The following is a 24,918-nucleotide window of genomic DNA, read 5'->3' as shown; positions in this document are numbered from 1 at the left end:
GTGGGGGGGTGCGGGGAGCATGTTGCAGGTGGGAGGGGTCAGCTTTGCGTCCTGGGCCTTCACCACAAAACCTCAGGAAGGGCTGCTTGGCTTTTTTGCTAAGCTACAAAAGAAAGCCTTGGCAGGCCTGGGGCCCCTTGGGGCTGAGACGGGGAAGGCTGTCATCCATTCACACCTTGGTAGGCCCAGGCTGGGAGAGGAGGGAGGAGGGGTAACGCCCTCTCCCTCCTGAGTTGCTGTCCCCACCCCAACTTGGGGCCCTGGGGGTCGCCGGGTCTTGGGGCAGCTGGGGGGATGGGGGCACTGAGAGGGACGAAATCTTCCCCCTGCCCTGTGCACTCGCACTCGAATATTTACATCTCTCCTAATATTTAAGTGATGAAGCCAGGCTCCTGCAAACAGCTGCCCTGGAGCCAGCTGTCAGGCTCTGGCCTCCCTGCCTCCCTCCCGCCCTCCCTCCCCCCTCCTCCTGCATTCTTTGTTTCCGACCCAAGTCCCGGCCTTTCCAGCTGTTGCCCCTTTGCTCACAGGCACTTCCTCTGACCGCACTGGCTCTTGCTAGTGTCCATCACCATCTCCTTTCCTGAGCACCTACTATGTGCCGGGCGCTGGGGCTGCCACGTCAGATGCTCAGCCTTTCAGTCCTCCCGGAGGCCAGCAAGGTGGACGGCCGCCGAGGCTCCAGGTCAGGCCTGGCCTCAAGCCTGGCCCGGGGCCACATGGAAGGCAGACCCAGCCCCCTGTACCTGCGCATCCCTCCCTCCTCCTGAGTCCTGCCCTCTGGCCCTCCTGGTGCCTCCCGACACGGGCTGAGCCTGCCATCTCAAGCTACTCAGGCGGTGGGTGGGGACAGCGGGCGTCCAGGGCCTGCGGTCTAGGGGGGCTGCCCCCCCAGTCCCAGCCTCGCTGCCCTCCAGCTCTGTGGCCACTCCCTGTGAGCTGGGAATGACGGCGCCCACCTTGCAGGGTGGCAGGTGGCGCGGGCTCAGGGCTTAGCGCAGTGCTGTTGGGGGGGTAGCTCCCCACTTTGGGGTGTGACTCTGGGGTGGGGCTGGGGTTAGCATGCTGGCCGGGACCTGGCTGCACCCGCACCCGGCTCTGATGCTGGGCCTCTCGGTGCCTCGCCTTCCCATCCGTGAAATGGGGAGGGAAGAAAGTCGCTGTGTCTTGGGGTGCCTGCGGGGACTGAATGGACTGCAGAGCGGCGCCCGGCGTGTCGGAAGCACCAAGCAACATCGGCGATTAGAAATTCAAGGCAGTGGTACTTTTTGAGCCTGTAGGACTGGCCAGGTGGTGTCCTTGGCCCTGGTGGAGGCCCCCCTGCGTGGCCGCTGTCACGAAAACCCAAGAGCCGGGCTTTAACTGATGCATTCATCCCTCGCAGTCCCCGATCACGCTGCTGCCCGGTCCTGGCTCCCAGACGGCCGTCTTCTCCCTGGGTCTTCACGGGGCAGAGGGGTGCTTCTATGGGGACCCTGGTCTGGTCCCGAGGGCTCTACTCCCATGTCCCCAGCACCTGCAAAGGCCCCACCCCGCATCCTGTCACACTGAGGATGGGATTCAACGTGTGAATTTGGTAGTGGGACCCGACAAGCGCTCAGGGTACATCAAGGACAGACACTACCGAGCTTTGCTTCCGTCCCCAGGAGGGTGACAGTCTGCAGGGAGGACTGTGATCCCCGTCCTGGGGAGGAGTGGGCACCTTCAGGGGAGGCAGGAGGTGGGCAGGGGCCCGGGGCGCTGGCCTTCAGCTCTGTCCTGTGTTTCCTGTAGCAGGTGACTTATGCCATGTTTTGTTGTGTGGACCCCGGGCTGCCTGGACCTTCTCTGTCTCAAAGGTCGACACGGCGTGGGCCTGGGGCAGGTTTGGAGGCCTCGTGACTGACACGCCCCCTTGTCACATGTGCATCTGCCCCCAGCAGGGCCCAGTGTGTCCTTTGGGTCATGACGGATCCAGGAGCTAAGGCTGGCCGCTGCTGACCTTGGGTGACTTTTGGGGCAGGTGGGGGCAGTGGGGCTGCTGAGCTGGTATCTCTGAGGTCTGTGACCAGGGCGGCCCCTGTGATGGCCGGTGCTTAGGATTTCCTTCTTGTAGGATCCTCGGCAAGGGGTGGCAGTGGAGAGGAGGCTTGGAGGGGCCTCCCCACCTTCCCCTCTGACACACCTTGGGGTGCCGGGCCCACCCAGCCCTCCTGAATCGGAACCTCCAAGAGGTGGGACCAGCAATCTGTTTGTAACAGACTCCAGAAATGATTCTGACCAGCGGTCAGAGCTGAGAACGACCGGGAGCCAGCAGCTTAGAACTGCAAAGGAATTCAGAGAACCGGTGCCAGAATGTGCAGAGATCGGACCCGTGTGATGCTCAGAGCGCGTCACTGCACGAGGCTGCTGAGGAAACACACGCATGCACGTCAGAAAGATCGGGATGGTGATCTTGATAGTGGGTCATGGGCTTAGAGGTTTTTTGTTTTTTTTTTTTCCTATTTTCTTTGGGTCTAGCCGATTCTCTGCGTTGTCTGTAAGTCGCTTTTGCAGCCAGGGTAAAAGAGCAATAGATGTTATCTTCGGAAGTTGATTGTCAGAGAGGAATCACTCATTCCACCCCGCCGCGCACCCCGGTTAAAGAGATGGGTCCCCGTGGGCCTCTCCGGCTCCAGGTTGGGCCGCTGGGTTGAGTGAAGAAGGCAGCTTGGCCCAAAGGCGAGCGCTCCAGGAGTCCCCCTCCCAGGCGCTGCCGCCAGCTGTGTTTTGGGCCACAGAGGAGTGTGGCCAGAGCTGTGGTCCTCGACCTCACCAGGTGGGGTGGCCGTCCTGGGCCGTCCCTGGCCAGGCCCCTCCGGCTCTGCTGAGCGTTGGGAATTGCTGGTTGGTTCGGGAGCAGCAAGCGTCGCCAGAGCTGCCGGCAGACTGCACCGCGGCTCCGGGGTCGTCGGGTGCCAGGGCTGGACGGGGCTTTAGGGCCCTGCCCTTCTTTCTGGCCTACCAGAGGGGTCATCTCTGTGGCCCGGGAAGCCTCCCCAGCTCTGGACGCAGCCGAGCTGCCCTGATCCTCTCGTACTGAGCAGTTATATTGACAACTGAGCTAAAATTCTCCATTTCTATTTTTGTTTTTTAAGATTTTATTTATTTATTCATGAAAAGCAGACACAGGCAGAAGGAGAAGCAGGCTCCCTGCGGGGAGCCCGATGCGGGACTCGATCCCAGGACCCCACCCAGGGATCATGCCCTGAGCCAAAGGCAGATGCTCAACCACTGAGCCCACCCAGGCGCCCCTAATTCTCCATGTTTGGTTGAGAAATGTCTGATTCCCGCAGGCAGCTTTGTCTCCTGCCCCTGGTGGGGGTGCCCAGGCGGGGTGGGCGGACCCTGCGGGGTGGTGGCTCCTGCAGAGGCGGGAATCAGGAGCAGCAGCGGGCAGCCTGGGCCCTGCATGGTGGGTGAACACAGAAGGTGAAAAGAGTAAGTTCACCACTGCCTGGAAGGTGAGGCATGCACGGGACAAGTGTGAGCCGCGGTCAGCCTGCGGGGCCTTGGGGCAGGGGTGGGGCAGGGGCTTTTGGTGAGAGAGGAGTCTGAGTAGGCCGGGAGGCAGCCTGAGGAGGTGAGTTTGCCCAGCCGGTGGGGGGCGGAAAGCCCGGGTCAGGAAGCCCAAAGTCCCAAATCTGGGTGTCGGCCAGGCTGGTTCCTTCTGGAGGCCCCGAGGGACAGTGTGTCCCAGACCCCTGTCCTGGCTCTGGGGCTGCCCCAGGTCCTTGGCATTCCTGGCTTGTGGACGCATCACCTGCCTCAGCCTCGCGGCCCCCTCCTCTGCGTGCCCGTGTCTTTCCTGTCTCTTGGAGGTCACTCAGTATTAAGGTGAGGATCCACCCTAAATCCAGGATGATCAGATCTTGAGATTTTTAATCATGTCTGCAAGGACCTTATTTCCAAATCAGGTCCCATCCACGGGTCTCGGGGCTAGGACACCAACACGTCTTTTGGGGTCCACTCGCTCTGGCGGCCCATCCGAGGGCAGCAGAGTGTCCCAGGCTTGGGATGGGAGACCAGGCTTGGAGGGAGGTTGGCCTGCCCGGGCCTCGGCCCCCGCATCTGGGCACCAGGAGTGTGGTTGTGTCCCGTCTGCAATCCTCTGAGCCGCTGCCCTCGGCCCATCTGCTGGACGTTTCCAGGGATCTCCTCAAGTTCTAGATGGTTGGCCGTCCCTGGTGGGAGCCCAGGAAGGCCCCGAGCAGGGCCCCGGAGGCCGCCTCACTCAGCCTCGCCCCGGGCTCTGTGGAACAGCCAGGCGGCCTCCCGTGCAGGTGCTGCTGCCCCCTGGGAGCCCCTTCCAGAATCCTCCCGGTGTCCAGATCTTGTCTCTTCCACACAACAAACTCACCTCCTCCTCTTAGTTTTCTGGGCCCCTCTCCCCTGCCACACCCCTCGTATCCTTGAGGATAAAGCCCAAGTCCACTCCCCCCCTAGGTCGGTAGAGCCTGAGCCCGCAAGTCCACGTGGGTGCATGCAGGGCTTTGTGGTCACCGAGACTCCCCACCCCCACCACTCCTCGGGAGGCCTGGGTGCCGCTCTGACCGGCGCCTGACCCCTGCTCCCTGGGGTCACCATCCCCTGTAATTAGGCCACAGTTCCCGTTGGCTTGGGCAGCGCCCGCTTGCTGCCCGCCCCTAGGCCACGACACAGGCAGAGCCATCTGTTCCTCTGGCGTCCTCGGCAGGCGGCGTGATTAATGGAGGGCACCACCTGGGCCCAGTGGCCCCCCCGGTATTAGGCCTTTTTTTTCCTTCATTTTTTTTTAAGTGCTTTTATCATCTCTCCCAGTGGTCAGTGAGGTGAGGAAGGAGAGGGGGGGTTCCTCTGGCGGATCAGGAACAGCCAGTACCCGGCTTCGAGGTTGCTGGGCTAGGAGCAGAGAACGGAGGAGTAGCCCCCCGAGGCGACTGGCCCCCTCCCCTGACCATGGCCTGGCAGCTCGGCCTGTGTGCAGGAGGGCCTGGTGCAGGGGGGCTGGTATGTGGGAAGGCCGGTGTGCAGGAGGGACTGGTATGCAGGAGGGCCTGGTACAGGAGGGCCTGGTGCAGGAGGGCTGGTGTGCAGGAAAGCCCGTGTGCAAGAGGGCCTGGTGCAGGAGGGCCGGTGTGCAGGAGGGTCAGTGTGCAGGAGGGCCGTGTGCAGGAGGGCCGTGTGCAGGAGGCCGGTGTGCAGGAGGGTCAGTGTGCAGGAGGGCCGTGTGCAGGAGGGTCAGTGTGCAGGAGGTCTGTGTGCAGGAGGGCCGTGTGCAGGAGGGCCTGGTGCAGGAGGGCCGGTGTACAGGACGGCCGGTGTGTAGGAGGGCCGTGTGCAGGAGGGCCTGGTGCAGGAGGGCCGGTGTACAGGAGGGCCGGTGTGCAGGAGGGCCTGGTGCAGGAGGGCCGGTGTACAGGAGGGCCGGTGTACAGGAGGGCCGGTGTGCAGGAGGGCCGGTGTACAGGAGGGCCAGTGTGCAGGAGGGCCGTGTGCAGGAAGGCCTGGTGCAGGAGGGCCGGTGTACAGGAGGGCCAGTGTGCAGGAGGGCCGGTGTACAGGAGGGCCGTGTGGAGGAGGGTCAGTGTGCAGGAGGGTCAGTGTGCAGGAGGGCCGTGTGCAGGAGGGTCAGTGTGCAGGAGGGCCGTGTGCAGGAGGCCGGTGTGCAGGAGGGCCTGGTGCAGGAGGGCCGTGTGCAGGAGGGCCGGTGTGCAGGAGGGTCGGTGTGCAGGAGGTCTGTGTGCAGGAGGGCTGTGTGCAGGAGGGTCAGTGTGCAGGAGGGCCTGGTGCAGGAGGGCCAGTGTGCAGGAGGGCCGTGTGCAGGAAGGCCTGGTGCAGGAGGGCCGGTGTACAGGAGGGCCGTGTGCAGGAGGGTCAGTGTGCAGGAGGGCCGTGTGCAGGAGGGCCAGTGTGCAGGAGGGCCGTGTGCAGGAAGGCCTGGTGCAGGAGGGCCGGTGTACAGGAGGGCCGTGTGCAGGAGGGTCAGTGTGCAGGAGGGCCTGGTGCAGGAGGGCCGTGTGCAGGAGGGCCGTGTGCAGGAGGGCCGTGTGCAGGAGGGTCAGTGTGCAGGAGGGCCTGGTGCAGGAGGGCCGGTGTGCAGGAGGGCCGGTGTGCAGGAGGGCCGTGTGCAGGAGGGCCTGGTGCAGGAGGGCCGTGTGCAGGAGGGCCGTGTGTAGGAAGGCCTGGTGCAGGAGGGCCGGTGTACAGGAGGGCCGTGTGCAGGAGGGTCAGTGTGCAGGAGGGCCGTGTGCAGGAGGGTCAGTGTGCAGGAGGGCCTGGTGCAGGAGGGCCGTGTGCAGGAGGGCCGTGTGCAGGAGGGCCGTGTGCAGGAGGGTCAGTGTGCAGGAGGGCCTGGTGCAGGAGGGCCAGTGTGCAGGAGGGCCTGGTGCAGGAGGGCCGGTGTGCAGGAGGGCCGTGTGCAGGAGGGCCGTGTGCAGGAAGGCCTGGTGCAGGAGGGCCGGTGTACAGGAGGGCCGTGTGCAGGAGGGCCGTGTGCAGGAAGGCCTGGTGCAGGAGGGTCAGTGTGCAGGAGGGCCGTGTGCAGGAGGGCCGTGTGCAGGAGGGTCAGTGTGCAGGAGGGCCGTGTGCAGGAGGGTCAGTGTGCAGGAGGGCCTGGTGCAGGAGGGCCGGTGTGCAGGAGGGCCTGGTGCAGGAGGGCCGGTGTGCAGGAGGGCCGGTGTGCAGGAGGGCCGGTGTGCAGGAGGGCCGTGTGCAGGAGGGCCGGTGTGCAGGAGGGCCTGGTGCGGAATGGTCTTCACCACCTATCTACTTGCTCCGAGGTCAGGGACAGGGCTGGGGCAGCATCCCGAGGAGCAGCACTTACGGGCCTGTGGATTTGGGGAAGGTGTGTTTGGGGGAGCGGTGGGTGGTTGGAGGGTGCAGGTAAAAGGGTGCCGGAGGAGAAGGCTGAGGAGGTGGTTGGGGACCCTCTGGTGGGGCAGGGTGGTGGTGCTCCGACCTGGAACCAGCAGCTCAACTCTCCTTCTTCTGGGACGGGGCCTCCTGGAGACCCCCTCAGGGTGTCTGGGGTGCCCGGGAGGCGGTTACAGGCCAAAGGGCTCTGGGCTCTGTGACCTCGGAGGCCCTTGAAGCTATGGCCTGTGGTTTCAGGTTTTGATGTCAGTCCCCTCCCGGGGGCTCCCCTCTGCCCTCCCTGGCTGCCATTTATCTGAAAACCTTTGACCCGAGGAGGCCAAGAGGTCATGTGTCCCCTCCTCTCCCTCCAGGCTGGGCCGCGCCTTGGCCCTTCTCCTGTCCCTCCCCTCCTCCTCCCCACTGTCCAGGGAGAGCTCCACAGGCAGCCTGGCGTCCCCAGCCTGGGGCAGGACATTCTTGCCCTATCTCATCCCCATCTCTGCTGGTCGCAGCCACCGCCACCGCCACAGTAAGGCCAGGTGCCCCCACTCTGCTCTCTCCGGGTGGGGAGGACGACACCCTTCCCTCTGCATCACGTTGTGCTACGTGTGCACGTGCTCCCGTAGCTTTAATTTAGTCAAGGAAAAAAAGGGTGGTCCAGCGTCTTAGGGGACTTTTAAGCCCTCCTGGAATGACCCTGGTGTCTCCAGACCCAGGGGGACCGGGCAGATGGCAACAGCCAGGAGAAGAGGCCCGTGCCCATGTGTTGTGGTTCTGCTCTCTGTAGGAGGACTTCTTACAGCAGGAGGCCCTCCGCCAGTGTCCCCTGCTGCCTACTGGGGTCTCCCGGGCTGGACGGCTTTCACCCCAAGGCTCATCTTTAGTCCGGGAGAGATAAACCCCAGTAATTAAACCCCAGTGATGAGCCCTCTGAAGGTAGGCCGGCCGGAGAACTTTCTGCCCCAAGTGGGATGATGTTGGGAGCAAGCAGGGTGCCCTGTCTTAGACGACAGGCATGAGCTGGGACATCCTAGGTGGGCGGGAGGCGTGGGCCCTGGTCCAGGTGGACGTGGGGGAGCTGTGGGGCTGGGGAGAGAGAGAGCAAGTGGCAGGAGGGGGCTGCCCCCTGGGAGCCATGGGGCAGAGGCTCCGTCCCACCAGGCCAGACCGATCCCGGGGTACCTGTGTTCCCCTTCTCAGAGCTGGTGAGTCATGGCGGGAAGTGGCTTCAGCATCCACAGAAGGTGGCCGCGGTGGTTGCGAGACCTCCCCTCTCCTGTCTTCCGTGTTCTCTTGGGCTGTTCATTTCCTGGGGCTGTTGGACGGCTTAGCACAGCAGACGTTTAGTGTGTCCCCTTCTGGAGGCCACAGTCCCAGGCCAGGCCGTGGGCAGGCGTCGGTTCCCGCTGGGTGCCCGCACGGAGGGTCTGTTGCAGGCTTCTATGTGTTCCAGCCTCGGGGACCACCCCTGGCTTGTCGACCCGTCCCTCCCGTCCCCGCCCCGTCCCCACCACCGTCACAGGGCCTCCAGCTCTGTGTGTCTTCTCCTTTCCTGTTGCCTTCCAAGGACGCCTGCCGCTGGATGTGGGGCCCACCCTTATACGGGATGATCTCAGCTCGAGATCCTACAGTACTGCTGCAAAGACCCTTTTCTCAAGGAAGGTAGCTTTCAGCGGTTTGGGGAATTAGAGGACCCAGACGTAGCATTTTGGGGGCCACCGTTCGACCAGCGTCTTCTGTAGACGGCACAGCGGAAGCTGGAAGCCGTTGTAAAGGAATCCGATAGGACCCTGGTCCCTTCCTGGGTGGATAGGGCTGTGTAGCGAGGCTGGGAGGGCTGGTTCCACCTGCGTGCTGGCTTGCTTGCCACATTGCCGAGAGCTTTTTCCACGGAGAACTTAACGCAGTGAATTTGGGGATTAAGAGAAGGTCTGGGGTTTGGGGGCTGGAGTCTGGGGGCCTAGCTGCCATTGGGCTCCCTGCTTGGAGCCGAGGGGGTCTGTGTGTATGTTGGGGGGTCATTGACACTCCCCTTCTGGCTTTTGTATTCTTCTTGTGGCTGAAAAGATCATGGCCTGGGAAAGGCTGTGGGGCCACCTAGGCTGTGTGTGGGGGGCCCTGCAGTGAGCAGCGATGGGGGACCCTGGGAAGGGAGGGAGGGGGCTCGTCTGTTGCTCTTGGCCCCATTGGGGAAACCCAGCCTGCTCTTTCTCACGTTGCCATTGCAGAGCAGGGGCCAGGCCTCATGGGCGGAGGCTGCGCGGAACAGGAAGGACCCCCGAGTGCCCGTGTCCCCCAGGCCTAGGGCACCAGGGGGGAGAGAGGACAGTGCCTCCTAACACCCAAAGCAAAAGACAGACATCAAAATAAATCCAGGCGGCCAAGAGAACATGGGGGTACCTCACAGTCTTTGCCTGGAGCTGCGTGGCCTCCCCTGGGTCCCCAGCTCTCAGTGATACTGTTGGCTGTCCCTCCCTTTTCACCCCCCCACCCCGCCCCAGGGTTCCTGGGGGTCAGCCGCTTCCTCCTTGTCCAGGGGCCCCAGGCCGGATCCTTGGGAAAACCGTGCCTGGTGTGGAAATGCAGGCCCGCTGGTGGCCCCGGGGCCAGGGAGAGGGGCCGAGCGCGTGATCCCTGTGCTCCCCAGGCCGCCTTCAGCTGGCCACGCGTGCCCGTGAGCCTGGGGCAGCCACTAGCCCTTCGCCGCCCACTGGCCCCCAGACGTGAGCCAGAGCCGGGCAGCGCAGGGCTGGCATTGGACGTGGCTCTCAGGCTTCGCGTGGCCCCGCAGCCCGGCCAGGCCTCGCCTGGGGAGGCAGAGGGAGAGGGAGGGGGCCGGGCGGAGGGTTTGGGCCTGCAGGTGCCGAGCTCTCCATTGCTCTTCCTTTGTTTGGACTTTGCCTCTTGCGTGTTGTGTCCTGGCTGTTGACCACGCGTGCTTCTCTGTATGAAATCCAGGGCCTGTTGGCTTCCCAGGGCTGGCCCCGCTCAGCCAGCGCCTGTTTGTAAGCTTTTCCTTTTGGGCTCTTTTACTTCCTAAGCAGCGCCCTTCCCCACCTGCCCCCTCAGCCGTCTCCCCACCACTGAGCAAGCCCCTAGAGGCTGCTCCTGAGACTGGGATCCAAGTGGATGTGATCCCAGGGACACCCTCCCCGCCCCACCCCCCTGCAGAGGAGGGCAGGGCATGGCCTGGAGGGTGCAGCACCCACCATGTTATGCTGGGGCTCAGCCCGACTGGGGGTCCTGGGGGACCCTGCACCCCAGAGTTATTCCATTTACTGCCTAAAGCCTGCTGGCCTGGGGAGCACTGTTAACTGCCTCCTGCCTTCAGCGCTGAGTGGCACCAGGTGGCCACCAGGACAGGCCCTCCGGCTGAGGGGCAGATGCTGGCTGCGGGTATCAGGGACATTGGTAAGGCCCGTGCAACCTTGGCCTCCTGTGGGGTGAGCACACACACCCCTGGGTGCACACCCACCCGCAGGTGCGCTGGTGAACCACCTAATTGGGGCGTGGGCACCAACCACCGTGTCATCCTGGCAGTGCCATAGTAGGACAGCCGAGGAAGCAGAGACTCTGTGATGACGGGGTCGTGTCACCCCCTGTTGGAGCTCCTACCTGGGGGGCGGATGTGAGGAGCACGGTCTGTGTGAGCACCGCCCCCCACTCCACCCCTGGGCACCCAGGCCCTTCACCCTGCACCCTCTTGCCCAGACTTGCCTGGGACCCTGCCCTGCCCCTCTTTCCCTAGGTGGCTCATCCTTTAGGGGGACGGGACCTGGTTTTGTGATCCCGGGTTCTTTTCCTTGGGAGGATTTGTTGCTTAAATGACTGGGCCTTGTCCCGTCTGCTCTGCCTTCCCTGCCCTACTCGGTGGGGGCTTCTCGAGGCCTCCGCCGCAGCCCCCAGCTCCTGTCTGCTGTGGTGAGACCGTGCTGTCCCCCCCACTGCCCCGCCGGAGCCCTTGACCCGGAGCCGGGGCTGTGCCAGGGCCGGGCCCGCTCGGGAGGAGAACCGGGGGCTCCCAGGCTCACTCTGTGCATCCTCACGGCCGAGCACTTACGTTCGGGGTGGCGTCTTCCTGGGGCCTGGCATCCCAGCCTGCAGGCTCGGGATGGGGAGCAGGGCGGTACCCTCTGCCCGGTGCCCTGGGCCCCGCTGCTGGCTGGCCTCGCTGTTCGGGGATGGAACCTGGACGGGGCTCCCCGTTGGGCCGGGGCCGGCGCTCCTGGGGCCCGAGCCCAGATCGGTCCCCACGGTCGGCAGCGTCCTGGGCGGCCCCTCCCACGCGAGTTGTGCAGGGGTTCGCTTTGACGTTGGGCTCTAACGTTCTTTGCGTGACATTTGTCCCCCCCGGAGCCGGGCTTAGTGGCCGCCCAGTGGCCGCCTGGGTGCCCCCTCCCAGCCGGGGCCAGCGCCGCGCGCCGGAAGCGGGGAGAGGTGGGCCGCAGCCTGTGGTCGGGGCAGGCCCTTCACAATGGCCCCTTGTGCGCCGCGCATTCCTCCCTAACCAGGCCCAGACCCTGCCGCGGCTGCCTCGCCCCCCGTGGGCCCGGACGCGCATCTGGACGCCTGGGCCGGGCCTCCCCCGCCGCCGCAGCCAGGGCTCTTTCTGAAAACCCTGCTGACGGGTTTATGCCCTGGAAGTCGTCAGCCAGCCGCGCTGGGCGCAGGACGTTGGCAAAAGGCAGGAGCGTCCCAGGGAGCGAAGCACCCACCCGAACACCCAGAGCCCGCGCCCCCCCGCGGGTGCGCGTGTGCGCCGCACATGTGCGTGTGAGATGCGGTCACGCCCTTGCACACAGCTTGCATCTTGCTATTTTTATATCATATTCTCAACATTTCTCATTTTCAGAACCGTGGTTTTGATGACTGCTCAGGACTTGGGCACATGGGTTTAGGAAATCGATGTGAACCCCAGTTGTTTCCAGCATTTGCTCTTTGAACGCGGATGCAGATGTCCCCATCCGTAAATCCTCTGCGCTTCTATTTATTTCCTTGGGGTACATTCCCAGTGGCAGGCCAGGGTGCACGCAACTGTTTTTGGGCTCCTGGAGCCCGCTGGGCTGGGGTAGGGGGTGGGGGGCGAGGAGGGCCTTGGGGAGCAAGTGAGGTTTGAGCCTGGCTTTGCAGGGGGGGTGAATGCAAAGGAGAAGGAAGGGGGGGCGATCTTGTTTTGGACACGGTGTACGCAGAGCGGGGCACCTCCTGCCCTATGGAGGTGGCAGTATTTCCCCCCACCCCAGTCGCTGGCCCCATACCCTTCCACTGCTCAGAGGCAGTCTGGCTTGTCACATCCAGCTGGGGACATCTGTCGTGGCCCCTGACGGCAGTGACATCTGGCGGACAAAGGGGAGGCGGCCCAGTGCGCGGCCCACTGCTCCCCACTGGTCCAGTGAAGGCCACTTTTCTGCCCTACGGTCACACAGGGTCTCAGAAATGCCAAATGGCCAGCTCCTGAGCACTCTTGCTGGCCCCTGTGGCTGCCCGTGGACACCCTTCAGCTGTCTCTACACCTTGCAGGGAAAGGGAGGTGGGGAAGGAGAGAGGCCCCTGCCGCCGTGGTAGGCCACCCCCAAGCCCCCTCGGAGCTGGTGGAGGGTGTTCCCAAGGACAGTGGCTGGACGTGTGCGCCTAGGGCCCGGGCTGTTTTTAGGACTCCGATGGGGGAGGCTTCATGACAGTCTGCTAATTTTTCCCAGCTGGGTGCTGCTCATGTCACGACACCCTCCGTGGGGAGGCAGCTTCGTACGGGGCGTCCCTTGCAGGCCTGCGTTACACAGTGATCTTGTTTCATCACCAAATAGCCCGCGTGTAGATCCAGAGCAGCGTCACTCCCCACGACGTCTCCTACTGTCTGGGGTCTTGCGTGATCCCAGGAGAGGGAAAGGGAGGTGGCTTTTTCTCCTGGGCCCCTGGAGAGGGGCTGGGGTGCTGGGCAGGGTGGCAGCGCCCTTGGGTGAGCCCGGACTGTCTTGGAGCGCAGGGGTCTCACCCTTCCAGCCGTCCCACGGTAACGTCATGGGGCCACCCTAAGACATGACCACAGACCACGAGGCTCAAACCACAGAAATGTAGTCTCACGGTTCTGGAGGCCTGAAGTCCAAGGTCAAGGTGTCGGCAGGGTCAGGCTCTTTCCTTTCTGCTCCTCCCGGCTTCTGGTGGTTTGGGGCTGCACCTCCCCGGTCTCTGCTGGTCTCACAGGGCGTCTCTGTGTCTGGGCCTCAAATCCCCCCCTTCTCTCTTGTGTAAGGACATCTATAGGAGTTAGAGCCCATCCTAGATTCAGGATGATGTCATCTCGAATCCTTACCTTATTTTCCCAGGTAAGGTCCTCCTCATAGGTTCTGAGAGTTGTGACCCAGGACATACCTTTTTGGGGTACACGGCTCAACTCACTATGGAACCTTAGAAGTGGAGCTTGTCTGGGGCTTCCCTGGGCCCTGTGCCCACAGCTACACACCTGTAACCTGGTCCCCCCTTCCGGTCGTGTAGAAGCAGCCCCTGAGGCCCATGAAGGGACGGAGAGGTGACTCGTGGAGTTAAGAAGGAGAGGATGTTTCCAGGGACCCAAAACACACCCCGTCCCTGCCCCGTAGCCACGACATGGCCTGGATGACACGGGAGGGACAGATGTGAACTGCGTGGAGCCAGGGCAGGAGGCAACAGCGAGCCTGGCTCTGGGGTGTACTTGAAATCAGAGGAGGTGGCGGCGCGGGGGTCTGCTGCTTTGGGGGGGTTGGCATAGATTGTCAAGAGTAACCCTAACAGCTTGTACATTCTGCTGCCAGTCACTGCCCTGGGGGTGGGGATGGCTCTGGTTCTCTCGGAGCCTAGGACTAGGAATGGGATGGGATGGGCGGATGTCTGGGGGTGAACACCTAGGTCGATCATGTAGCCAGACGATGAGCACACAGGTTAATGGGGGGCCAGGGGGTGACGTGTGGCTCGAAGAAGCACAAAGCAGCGAGAGAGAAGAGGATGGTGGGTGGGGCCGGGCGTGTGCGTCTGCAGAGATGGCCATGGCAGTGACCTGCGGGGGCAGCAGCCCACCCGGCTGGGCAGTGATCTGCGTGTGGGCCGGGTTCGAATGCATCGCCCCCCAGGACCTTCCGTGCCCGAGTCAGCGGGGTCTTTGCTTCGGTTCAGGGTCTTCACTTGTAAGTCAGTGGTTGAGGGCCCCTCCAAGTGGGCTTCCCAGAGAGGGGACCCTCCAGAGGGGGTCACAGACCTCCCTGGACCCCCAGGGAGGAGGTCATCTCATTCAGGGTGAAACCCGGGAAACATCCCACCCACCTGATGTCTGTTCTCTGATGCGGCTGCACGAGTTCACCTGGAGGTGGGTGGGGTGCAGACCCCTCCTCTAGAGAGCCCCCAGACAGACGGAGCCACCGTGCGGGGGGCGGTTTGGACGGTGCTCTGGGGGCTGGGGGTAGACCAGAGGCCCCCCCGGGACCCACATGAGGTCACGGTTTCTGGATACACCCCTGCCCTGTCCTTTGTCACCTCAGGCTGCCCTGGAACAAGTGGTCTGTACTCTGTGGTCACCTGAGGGGAGAGGGCCCCGGGAGGGGTGCTGGCATCCCCACTTTGGCACATCCCTGCTGCTCGGCACGGAACCCCACTGCTCTTGGCCGCGATATCAAGCAGAGGTCACAGGCCGGGCCCACGGGCCACCTGCAGCCCGTGGATGTGATTTGGTTTGACCACACCTGTTCTGAGAGGGGTGGTTTCCTCAGTGCCAGCGCGTGCGGATCAGGAGTTAGCACACAGAGAACGCAGATTCCCAGGCTCTCCCGACAAGTGCGTCGCTCTGGCCACAATGGGCTCACAGGCCTGCGGGGCAGCAGGTGGGCCCCTGAGGCAGGCCGCTTCCCTCTGACCAGGGACGTTTCTGTCCCGCAGGGCCTCTGGCAGGGCTGAGCTTTGCAACTCAGGATGTCGTGCCGTCTGTGCACCGAGCAGGCCGTGTGCCCGGGGCTGAGAGAGGTCCCGCCTGGGTGCCACGTTTGGGGAACTGGTCGTTCCCGCAGCCAGATGTCGGGGCCGGGGCCTCCTCTGCTTCCTGTCTCCCAGGACGTAGGAGCACAGGCTCCCCTGGCCACCCCCACCCAGCCACCCAGCCACGCAGCGGCCCAGCCGCCCAGCAGGCCCTGGGAGGAAGCCCTGTCCACGGGGATCAGACAAGGCCGTGCTGGAATTTGGAGGATGGAAGACTCGGGGTTGGGGGCAGTGGCGCTGAGAACAGGCCCACGTTGCTGTTGCTGGGGTTGGGGACGACCTGACGAGGTCCCAGGAAATCCTGGGCTCGTGGGTGGCGGTGATGGGGGCTGGTCAGGCGAGGTGGGGCGCTGGGTGGGAGAGACCCTGTGGGCCGGCCGGGAAGGAGCTGGTGAGTGTTCCTGCCATGAGGGCCCTGCATGCTCTGGTCTTTATAACGGGAGCAGTTGGTTCTTGTTGGGAGCCCGGCTGCAGGGACCGTGGGGATGGCCGGCAGCTTCCCAGGCACTGTCCCCTGGCCTTGGAGGGAGCAGTTCCCGGCAGAGGTAGTGGGCGGCTGGGGTGGGAGTCAGATGCCCGGCGTCACACGGGGGCCCAGGTCGGGCTGGGGCAGGTCGCAGAGCACGGAGGCAGCCGGGGCGAGGACCCGAGAGGCTTGGAGGGTGTGGACGCGCCAGGACTCTGTCATCCCACCTGCAACAGGGCAGCCACGTGGTCAGAACGCTGGGCCCTGCATCTGGACAGATGGCATCTTCTGGCCACTCTGTCTCCACGTCATTGGGCACATGGCTTAAGCACCAGGGCCTCAGTTTCCCTATCCGTACCAGGGGTTAACCACAGTATTCACAGGGTAGGGTCACGGGAAGAGTAAACGGATGCAGTGAACCCGGTGCCTGTCTTTGATGTTGTGCCGCCGGCCGTTCGTGCTGTGTTGTTAGGGTGACGTCATTGCCGTCGTGATTCTGGCAGGTGACGGTTGTTACTGGGGACGCCCCCCTCCCGCCCCCGTTGCTGCTGCTGGTGGTGTGGCTTGTGTCTGGCCGTGTCTGCGTGGGGTGGAGGTGAGGAGGGACGAAGGAAGGCCACGACGGGAAAGAAGCCAAAGCTCCCCTTGAGCCAGGACATCTTTATAGAAAACGTGGCTGGCACGTCCACGCCGTGGCCCTGGAGGACAGAGAGGCTGCTGTGTCCTCCGAGCTCCAGCCTTTTCGCTCTGTGTCCCAGTGCACGAGATTGCTGGTGCCCACGGCCCCTGGGACGGTGGGGCTGTCCCCTTTGTTCCCCCGAGGTGGAGGGAGCCTGAGTCCTTTGGGCCCCCCGCCGCAGCACCCCCGCCAGCTCCCTTGGTGTAAGCGAGTTCCCGGACCATCCACTCCTCACGTCCCCCTCTCTCTGTTTTCCAGCCTTGAAAAGATCTTTTGAGGTCGAGGAGGCTGAGACGCCCAACTCCACCCCGCCCCGGAGGATCCAGACCCCCCTGCTCCGGGCCACTGTGGCCAGCTCCACCCAGAAGTTCCAGGACCTGGGCGTGAAGAACTCTGAGCCCGCAGCCCGCCATGTAGACTCCCTCAGCCAGCGATCCCCCAAGGCTGCCCTGCGGAGGGTCGAGCTCTCGGGCCCCAAGGCCGAGCCCGTGTCCCGGCGCACGGAGATCTCCATCGACATCTCGTCCAAGCAGGTGGAGAACGCCAGCGCCGCCGGGCCGTCCCGCTTCGGCCTCAAGCGGGCCGAGGCGCTGGGCCACAAGACGCCGGAGCCCGCCCCCCGGAGGACGGAGATCACCATAGTCAAGCCCCAGGAGTCGGCCCACCGGAGGATGGAGACGCCCGCCTCCAAGATCCCCGAGGTGCCCGCAGCCCCCACTGCGGACGTAGCCCCCAAGAGGGTCGAGATCCAGGTGCCCAAGCCGGCCGAGGTGCCCGCCTCCCCCATCCCACCCCAGACCCTGGAGAATTCAGAACACACCCCGATGTCTCAGCTGCAGAGCAGGCTGGAGCCCAAGCCCCAGCCCACCGTGGCCGAGGCCCCACCCAAGAGCCAGGAGGGTGAGTAGCAGGAGCGGGTCGGCCGAGCTACGGTGCTTGGGGATGGGGAGCTGGCTCTGCCCTGGAGTCCCAACGTGGGGGGGGGGCGTGTAGCAGGTGGATGGGGGCAGGATTCCGTGGCGGCCAAGAATACACCGGGGCAGGGGGCCCAAGGCTGGTGGTGGGGGGACTCTGCATTGGGGATGGACCAGGATGCTTGCGTCGGGCTTTGGACAGAATCTTTGGGTTTCGAGGGACCCCTCTGTGGGTCAGAATGTGCCGTGGTGTAGAGCGTGCGCTGTCTGCCCTGAAAGGCAGTGTCTGCAAGTCTGATAAATGAAGAGGGGGCAGGCTCATGTGGGACACGGGGGTATGATGGGTTTGGGGTCCAAGGACAGGCTCCCACGTGCCTCTGGTCACCAGGCCATGGGGGCGGGGTGGGGGCGGGCAGGCTTCTGCTCAAGAGGGATTGCGGGCTGCCCCATAAGTACCCGGCCGGGGCAGGAGCCTCAGGTGGGGGGCCTCGTGGCCCTCCTAAGGTTCTGTCCTGGGGGATCCTCCTCTAGCTCCTCGGAGATGGAGGGTCGTGGCCAGAGGCAAGGGAAACGAGAACGCCTCCTCTCTGTGTGCCCAGGTTCTCGGGGCCGCTGGGAAGGGGTCCTTGGGCTCCAGACGGGGTGGGGCGCTGGATGGGACCAGTGCTCCTCTCAATTCAGTGGGAGCAGCTCCCTTGGTTTGACTGAGCAGGTGGCAGATGGGGGTGGGGGCCAAGACGCCCGTTTGTGGCCATGCTGGGCCTCAGCCCACTCCCCCATCTCCCTAAACTCCCTAAACTCTGCAGAGCCACGCCCACCCACTCAGACACCGCCGAGTTGGAAGGACGGCGGGCCCCGTGCACGGGGAGTGGGCTTCTGTTGGTCCAGGGTCCTTGCCACCAGATAGGGCTCCCTCCTGTGGGTGAGATGTCCCGCCCGTGGGTGAGATGTCCTGCCTGTGGGTGAGATGTCCTGCCCGTGGGTGAGATGTCCCTCCCATGGGTGAGGTGTCCCTCCTGTGGGGGAGGTGTTCATGCCCGGCTGAGTCAAGCGGGATGTGGTTGGGGATGCGGTCATCCCAGAGCCCATCCACGTCCAGATCGTGATGGCAGCTGGTGCAGGATGCGTGAGGACGGGGTCCTGGCTCTGGGCGACAGGCAGGAGGGTGTCTGCTCAGGGTGGACCCGCCCTGGGTCATCAGGGCAGGCAGGGCACGGCCTCGGGGTTGCGAGGATGTCTTCCTCCAGCATGTAGACGTGGCTCAGGCCCCGCTTAGCCCCGCTTAGCTTCTAGGCTGTGCTGGGAGCCGGGGCCGCTGGGCCCAGTCCTGGCTTTGCTCAGGAGCAGCCGAGGGGGCCGTGGGGGGTCTTGAGCCGGCCTTGGAGGAAGTAGAATTTAAGCAGGCGGGGAAGGGGAGCCCAGGCAGCAGCCCCGAGGTGCCCGGGAGCCTGGAACTCAGAGGGAACCGCAGAATCTCGCCGTAGAAAAGAGTTTAAATCTCCAAGCCCGGCACGAGAGCTCTGCGGTCAGCTGCCCAGACCCCGGGGCCCCTCAGAGGGCAGATGGGCCCAGCTCCTGCGCCCAGTGGCCTCCTGCCGTGGAGCATACTCTGAGGGGTGGGGGGCTGTGTACCCATCACATGAGTACATGCCTGTGCCCCGACCCCCCGTGTCTCATCGGCTGGCTGGGGAGGGGGCTCTCCGGGACCAGTGCTCACAGGTTGAGGGCCTTTGGGCTGGACAGATGCAGTTAGGAGGGATGCTCGGGGGTGGGGGCTGGAGGAGGTGGGGGCGCAGATGGTCCTTGGGCCTTGGGTGAGGGGGTGGGGGAGGAGGAGGAGGAGGAAGAGGAGGAAGCAGAGCCCCCTGTGGGTGGGAGATTGGCCCTGACCCGCTTGGCCATGGATGTCCAGTCTTAAAGTCCCTAAAGCAAGCCCAGTGCGGGGCAGGGCCGTCCCTGTGAGGCTGCAGTCCTGGAATCTGCTGTAGCAGCTTCTGGCGGTGAGGTCCCCTGCTCCGGGGCTCCGTCCGCTCCTCTGGTCACTGCCTGCCCAGTCCATGCGGACACAGACCGGCTGTCCCTCAGCCTTGCTTCCCATCCACCCTTCCCCCCTCCTGCCCTGACCTCCTGACTCCTGGCCCCTGACCTTCTTCCTCTTTTTTGAACTCCTATGCATTCTTCAAAGCCCAAACAGCACTCTTCCATGAAGCCCTCCCGCTAGCCGGAAATGGCCTTACTTCCTTTGACTTCTGTGCCTTTTTGCCTTTTTTTTTTTTTTTTTTTTTTGATGTATGATATCTCGTGTTTGGCTTGGAATATTAATTACCTGTGTTGCATGAAACTTTTCTCTGCTAGACTCCTCACGTAAAAATAGTTCCTCAACATACCGTTGCTTTCGAATTCAGAAAACGTAGAAGTTAGAACCTAAAGTTGACCTGTAACCCAGCGCTATCCATGTTCAGCATTCATCCTGTACTTTTCAGAATTCCCTCCATGCGCCCTACTGGGTTCTAGGTTGAGGGTGAGGCTGGTGCTAGTTTTTTTCAAGTTTCTTTTTTTTATTTATTTTTTAACTGAGTGACATGGATGCAATAGGTGCTCAGTGAAACGATGTTGGAGGAGTGAGATGGTTTTTTGTGGCCCCTGGGGGCAGACACAGGGACCCCGAGGGCCCCATGGGACCTTGTGGGGACCAAGCAGATGCTTTCCTGGTCAAGCCAGAACCCACAGGTTGTGACCTGCTCTGCTCTGGTGCATTGGGTTCTTTGTTTCTGAGGCTGCCGGCCCCGGGCCCTGACCCCTGACCCTCCCTGTCACCCTTTGGTCATCGCTGCTTCTCTCTTCAGGCTCTGGGTGAGTGCGGCCTGTCCCCTGTCCCACGTCCCTGCTTTCCCCGGCCCCTGCATGGGTGGCTCCGGGTGGGGCAGGACCACAACCATGCCCGTGTGGGGAGCGCCTGGCTCTGCCTCCGCCCGGGAACCACCCGCCTCTGGCCCATGGCTGACACCGGCCAAGTTTCCCCGAGGCTGCCTTATAAGGCGGGCATTGGCTGCTCACTCCTGGGTCTGCTGCTTTGACGTCTCCGGATGCTAACTAGAAGCCACGGGGGAGGCTGGGGCTGACGGGGCAGGGTGGGGACCGAAGCACCCTGGACCGGCTCCCGCTGAGTTCTTGTCTGGGTCCCGGTCCCATCCCATGGGCCAGCTCGTTCTGAGCCGTCACTTTGCCGCCCCCCACCCCCAGTCTCAGTTTCTTGATCTGTCCACTGAGGGAGTGGTTGGGGCCCCTGTCCCAAGGCGGTGCACTCAAAACACATTCCACGGTGGTGCCAGGCATGGCTGGTGATGATGGATGTGAGCCTGGGGTGGGGCAGACTCACCGCGTGTCTCAGGAGGGTGTCCCTCTCACTAGAAACATCTAGAGATGTTCTTGGCTGTGGGTGGAGCTTGGAGGAAGGTGACGGTGGGTCCCTAAGCTTCTGGTGCTGGGCGCAGTGTCTTTGCACACCTGGTCTTTGCACGCCTGCCTGCCTTGCAGGAGGACCCGGGTGCCTGCTGCACTGAGTCTGCATTAGGGGCTGGGACAGAATGAAGTTAGTCTCAGCTCTGCAGGGGACAGTGGGGGCTAGAAGCACAGGGCTCCTGGGACCCCCAGCGGGGACACGGGAGGAGAAGGAGGTTGGGCCGAGGAGGCTTCAGGGAAGGACAGGTGTGTACTGAGCGTGAAGGGGGGGATGGGTCAGCCAGGGAAGTGGGCGGGAATGTGCCAACCTGGGGCAGGGAGGTGGGGTGAGGGGGACCACTGTGCGATTCGGGGGGAGGCCCAGGCTCTGCAGAGCCTCCCTAGACTCCTCCTGTGTTTGCAAGATGCCCCACTAATTGGGGTCCACTCTGGGCCTGATGCTGGGCAGTAAACTCCCTGGGGAAGTCCCATCCCAGCACCCGGCATACAGCAGGAGCATGATAAGTGTGCTGAAGCAAGCAGAGCAGTGGGCTCGCACCTCACCAGGCCCTGGCCCTTCACCTGCAGAATTTCCTTCTGTGCGGGGGGGCTAAATGTTTCTTTCTTCCTTTCTTCATTTTTTCCTTTCTTCCTTTCTTCCTTTTCTTTCTTTTCTTTCTTTCTTTCTTCTTAAAGTTTATTTATTTGAGAGAGAGTGTGTGTGCACGTGCACGTGGTAGGTAGGGGGCAGAGGCAGAGGGAAAAACAGGCTCCTGGCTGAGCGGGGGGCCCGACTTGGGGCTGGATCCCAGGACCCTGAGATCATGACCTGAGCCTAAATCAAGAGCCAGCCGTTTAACCGATGAGCCCCCCAGGTGCCCCTCAGTGTTTCTGTTGTGGCAGGACTGGGCCATGCCTCCAGCATGTTCCTGACCCGGCCCCAGGGGAGCATCCAGGCACCCGCTTACTTTTGGGGATTGGGTCTCCTCCAGTCCTTCCCCCTGGTAAGAACCACCTGTGTCTGTGCAGGAAGTCCCCGTGCACGGGGGGGGCAGGTGGACAGCGGCCAGGGCAGGTGTGTGTCCAAGGTGAGGCAGATAGGGGCAGCAAGGACAGAGCTGGGCTCCGGGGCCCAGGCAAAAGCAGCCGCCTCCCCTCGCCAGCCCGCCCGGCTGTCTGCCCGGCCCAGCCCAGGGCTGAGGAGGAACGAGGGCCCAGTCCAGGGAATGCAACCCCAGCAGCTGCGGAATGCCTTCCGCGGGGCCAGGCACAGCTGCGGGGAGGGCAGGGCAGGGAGGCAGGCGCTGGAGGAGGCGGCCTCAGCCCTTCCCTGCTTCGGGGGCTGTGGCCCTGGCCACCCAGCCTGGCCCCAGGATGGAACCCGGGCTCCCAGACACATGGCGCTGGGTGAGGCCTCCCGGGCGCTTGTTCCGGGAAGCCTGCGCAGCTGCCAGCAGAGGAGCCGGGTCTGCATCCACAGCCTGTGGGGCCCGGGACAGCTGCCGGGAGCCGGGGTCGGCACAATGGGGCCGCTGTGTGGGGAATGTGCCCGAGCCAGACAGCCCGGCCCTGTGCGGCGTGGACAGGACACGTCAGCGCTGGGGGAGCACGCCCAGGCCCCCACCTGGTGCCCTGAAGTGTGGGCAGCCCTGGCCAGACTCCAGGTTCCGACAGTTGGCCTGCAGGACGTCACTAGGTTCACACCGGCCTGATGAGGCCCGATGTGGACCTGCGGTGGCGTGTCTGAGAGCTCGGATCTTGGGAGCCACGGAGGCTCTTCTCTGGGCAGGACAGGCCTTCCTGTCCCCATGTCTCCCTGGGCTCTGACCTGGGGCTTTCTGTGGCCGTCACGGGTGCCCCCTGTCCGGAACCCCAGGGGCACCGGAGCTCTGAGATGTGGCTGATGAGCAAAGGCAGCTTGTGCCCGGGACTGAGCCTCCCGTTCCCGGAGCAGTGGACGGGGATAAAAGTGGATGTGTTTTTTTTTTTTTTTTTTAAGGGTGGAGGGGCGTGGAGCTCCCACGCTCGGCCTCTCCTCCCCATGCCCTCCGCCGCCAACTCCCTCCTTCCAGAATGACCCCCAGAGGTTTCAACGTCGAAGCATAGCAGGTTAGGTGACGGGGGTCACCTGGGGGGCCTTGCCCAGTGTGTGGGGGCAGGGCTGATGGGCATGGGCGTCCTCCCCGGGCCGCCTGGGCCCCCGCTGCTGCCCGCTGCACGCTGTGCCACTTCTGCTCTGGCGTCCGCTTCCCCCTCAGTGCGGTGGCACGATTCCTCCCACACGGCATCGTTAGGGTGGAAGCGGTGCAGGGCGACGATGGCCAGTGTGGAGCCCCGCATCCGGAAGGCTTTGGGGAAACAAGCAGGTGGACGAAAACCAAAGGTAAAACCTACTTAGCGGACGGGCGTGGCTGCCCATCGCCTGCTGCCCTCCTTCCGCGGGCGTGTCCGCTCCGCACCCCCACTTACCCTGTCTCCTTCCAGAGCGGTGTGGCCGGTGTTCGAAGAGAAGAAATAGGGGCTCCTGGGGGGGCTCAGTGGTTGAGCGTCTGCCTTCGGCTCGGGGCGTGATCCCAGGGTCCTGGGATCGAGTTCTGCACCGGGCTCCCCGCAGGGGGCCTGCTTCTCCCTCTGCCTGTGTCTCGGCCTCTCTCTGTGTCTCTCGTGAATAAACAAAATCTTAAAAAAAAAAAAAAAAAAAGAAGAAGAAATAATGATCATGGGGACTTTGAAAAGGAAGTCTGTCTTTCTGACCAACCCCCCATCCCGTCCTTCCCGGGGTAGCCCGTGTTACCTGCGGGGCACATCGTGTGTCCTTCTGGGACTGGCACGTGGGCACCGTCCTTGGGCCCATGTGGAGAGAAGTCTGTGTGTAAATATCTTAGAGACTTTGTGAGAACACAAGTGAAACCGGACTCCTGCAGCTAGCTTTTTATTCCTTCTCTGATGCTGCCTTTGCACCCAGCGGGTCCCTCTGGTCCTACCGTCCCTGCCCCCCCTTTCACCGTGATGCTGGAGGCGTCCGTGAACGTGCTCGCATTTACATCCGTGTGTGTGTGTGTGTGTGTGTGTGTGTGTGTGTGTGTGTTTGGGAGGGGGCTGCCCCGACTTCAGGAGTGGGATTTCTGCACCATGGGACGTGTGCATTTAAAATGTTGATCCACCCTGGAGGCACCTGCGGGGTTCGGTCGGTGAAAGTGTCTGCCTTCCGCTCGGGTCATGATCCCTGGGTCCTGGGATCAAGCCCTGGTTGTCAGGCTTCAGGCGCAGGGGTGGGGGGAGCCTGCTTCTTCTCTCTCTGTCCCCTCTCCCTGCTGGTTCTCTCTCCCCACCCCCCCGCCCTCCCTCTTGCTCCACCTCAAATAAATAAATAAAATATTTAAAATAAAATAAAACGTTGATCCGCGTTGTCAGACTGGCCTCCGAGCGGTCACACCCGATTTCAGCGCTAGCAGCACAGTGGCCCTGTGCCCTCGCCCCGGCCTGCGACCTGCGGGGCTGCAACGCTGTCGCTGTCGGGCTGGGGCTTTATTTCAGGTGTGAAGGGGAGTGTCTTCTCCTTATTCCAGGCCGAGGGCCCTGGGTTGTCTGTGAGAGGCTCCTCCCTGCCCTCGTGTGCACGGGGTGGGCTGCCCATCCTGGTGGCCGTGACATTTTCTTATCCACACCTTTGTTGTAGCTGCTACAAGTGCTTTTCCCCAGTTGTTGACTCTCGATTCTATTTATAGCATGTTCTTCCAAACAGAGGTTTTTAACCTGTAGGTTGTCAAGTGCATTCTTTTTTTTTTTTTTTTTTTTCCCCGTCTTCTGTTGGGATCCACACCCTGCTTGGAAGCCTCCTGCATTCCAAGATTATAGAAACCATGCCTCCAGGTTTTCTTCTAGCACTTTTATGGTTCGCTTTTTTTTTTTTTTTAACATATTGCCGTCATTAATCTATTGGAATTTATTGGGGTGTAAACAGCGAGGTAGGGACATACGGTTTTGCACGGATATGTGCACGTGAGCTGGCTCTGCCGTGGGTGGGGTGCGCTCCTGCGCGCTATTTTTGTCAGTTTTGGTGTCAGTGTCCCGCCAGCTTCACAAAAATAATTTGGATGTGTTTCTTTCTTCCTCTGTGTCCTGGAACATTTTAAACAGCAACACAGTCGTCTCCACATAACAACTTTTAGAGAATTCACTCGTGAAACCATCGGAGCCTGATCCTTTCATAGGGACCCTCGTACTTCAAAAACCGTAACCAGGTCTTTTCCATTAGTTTGTTTGAATTCTTTGTTGTTTTTCTCGTATTTTATACCTTCTTTCCCTAGAAGATCATCCTTTAAGCCATTTAAAATCCCTTAGAGAGGTGGTAGTGTGGCACCGTTGCTCCGGGCACCTCGGCCACTATCCTGGACCATGTCCACAGATGCAGTGGATGTGGCCGCTGTCCTGGGGATGCTCCTTCTGACATGCGAGCAGGGCAGCGTGATGAGCGTTTGGAGAGAGACCAGTCCAGAGGGTCATAGCACCCCAAGGAGAGAGCCCCCTTCTCTGCTGGTGGATCCCTCTTGGTGGCGGTGATG

General features: G+C 62.7%; 1 protein-coding gene across 6 annotated transcripts in view; it reads left to right on the top strand.

The window, feature by feature from the left end:
• SEPTIN9 (septin 9) overlaps positions 1-24,918 on the top strand; it is a 145,846-nt gene that overhangs the window by 63,237 nt on the left and 57,691 nt on the right. For all 6 annotated transcript variants that reach the window (XM_025468129.3, XM_049113888.1, XM_025468130.3 and 3 more), the window contains one exon: positions 16,257-16,898. In XM_025468129.3, coding sequence (XP_025323914.1) covers positions 16,257-16,898 — 642 coding nt within the window. The remainder of the gene's footprint in view (positions 1-16,256; positions 16,899-24,918) is intronic.

This window comes from Canis lupus, chromosome 9 (genome assembly GCF_003254725.2).
Source record: "Canis lupus dingo isolate Sandy chromosome 9, ASM325472v2, whole genome shotgun sequence".
Lineage (NCBI taxonomy): Eukaryota > Metazoa > Chordata > Mammalia > Carnivora > Canidae > Canis > Canis lupus.
The sequence above is the reverse complement of the archived record's forward strand: the minus strand, read 5'-3'. Positions and strand labels throughout refer to the sequence as shown.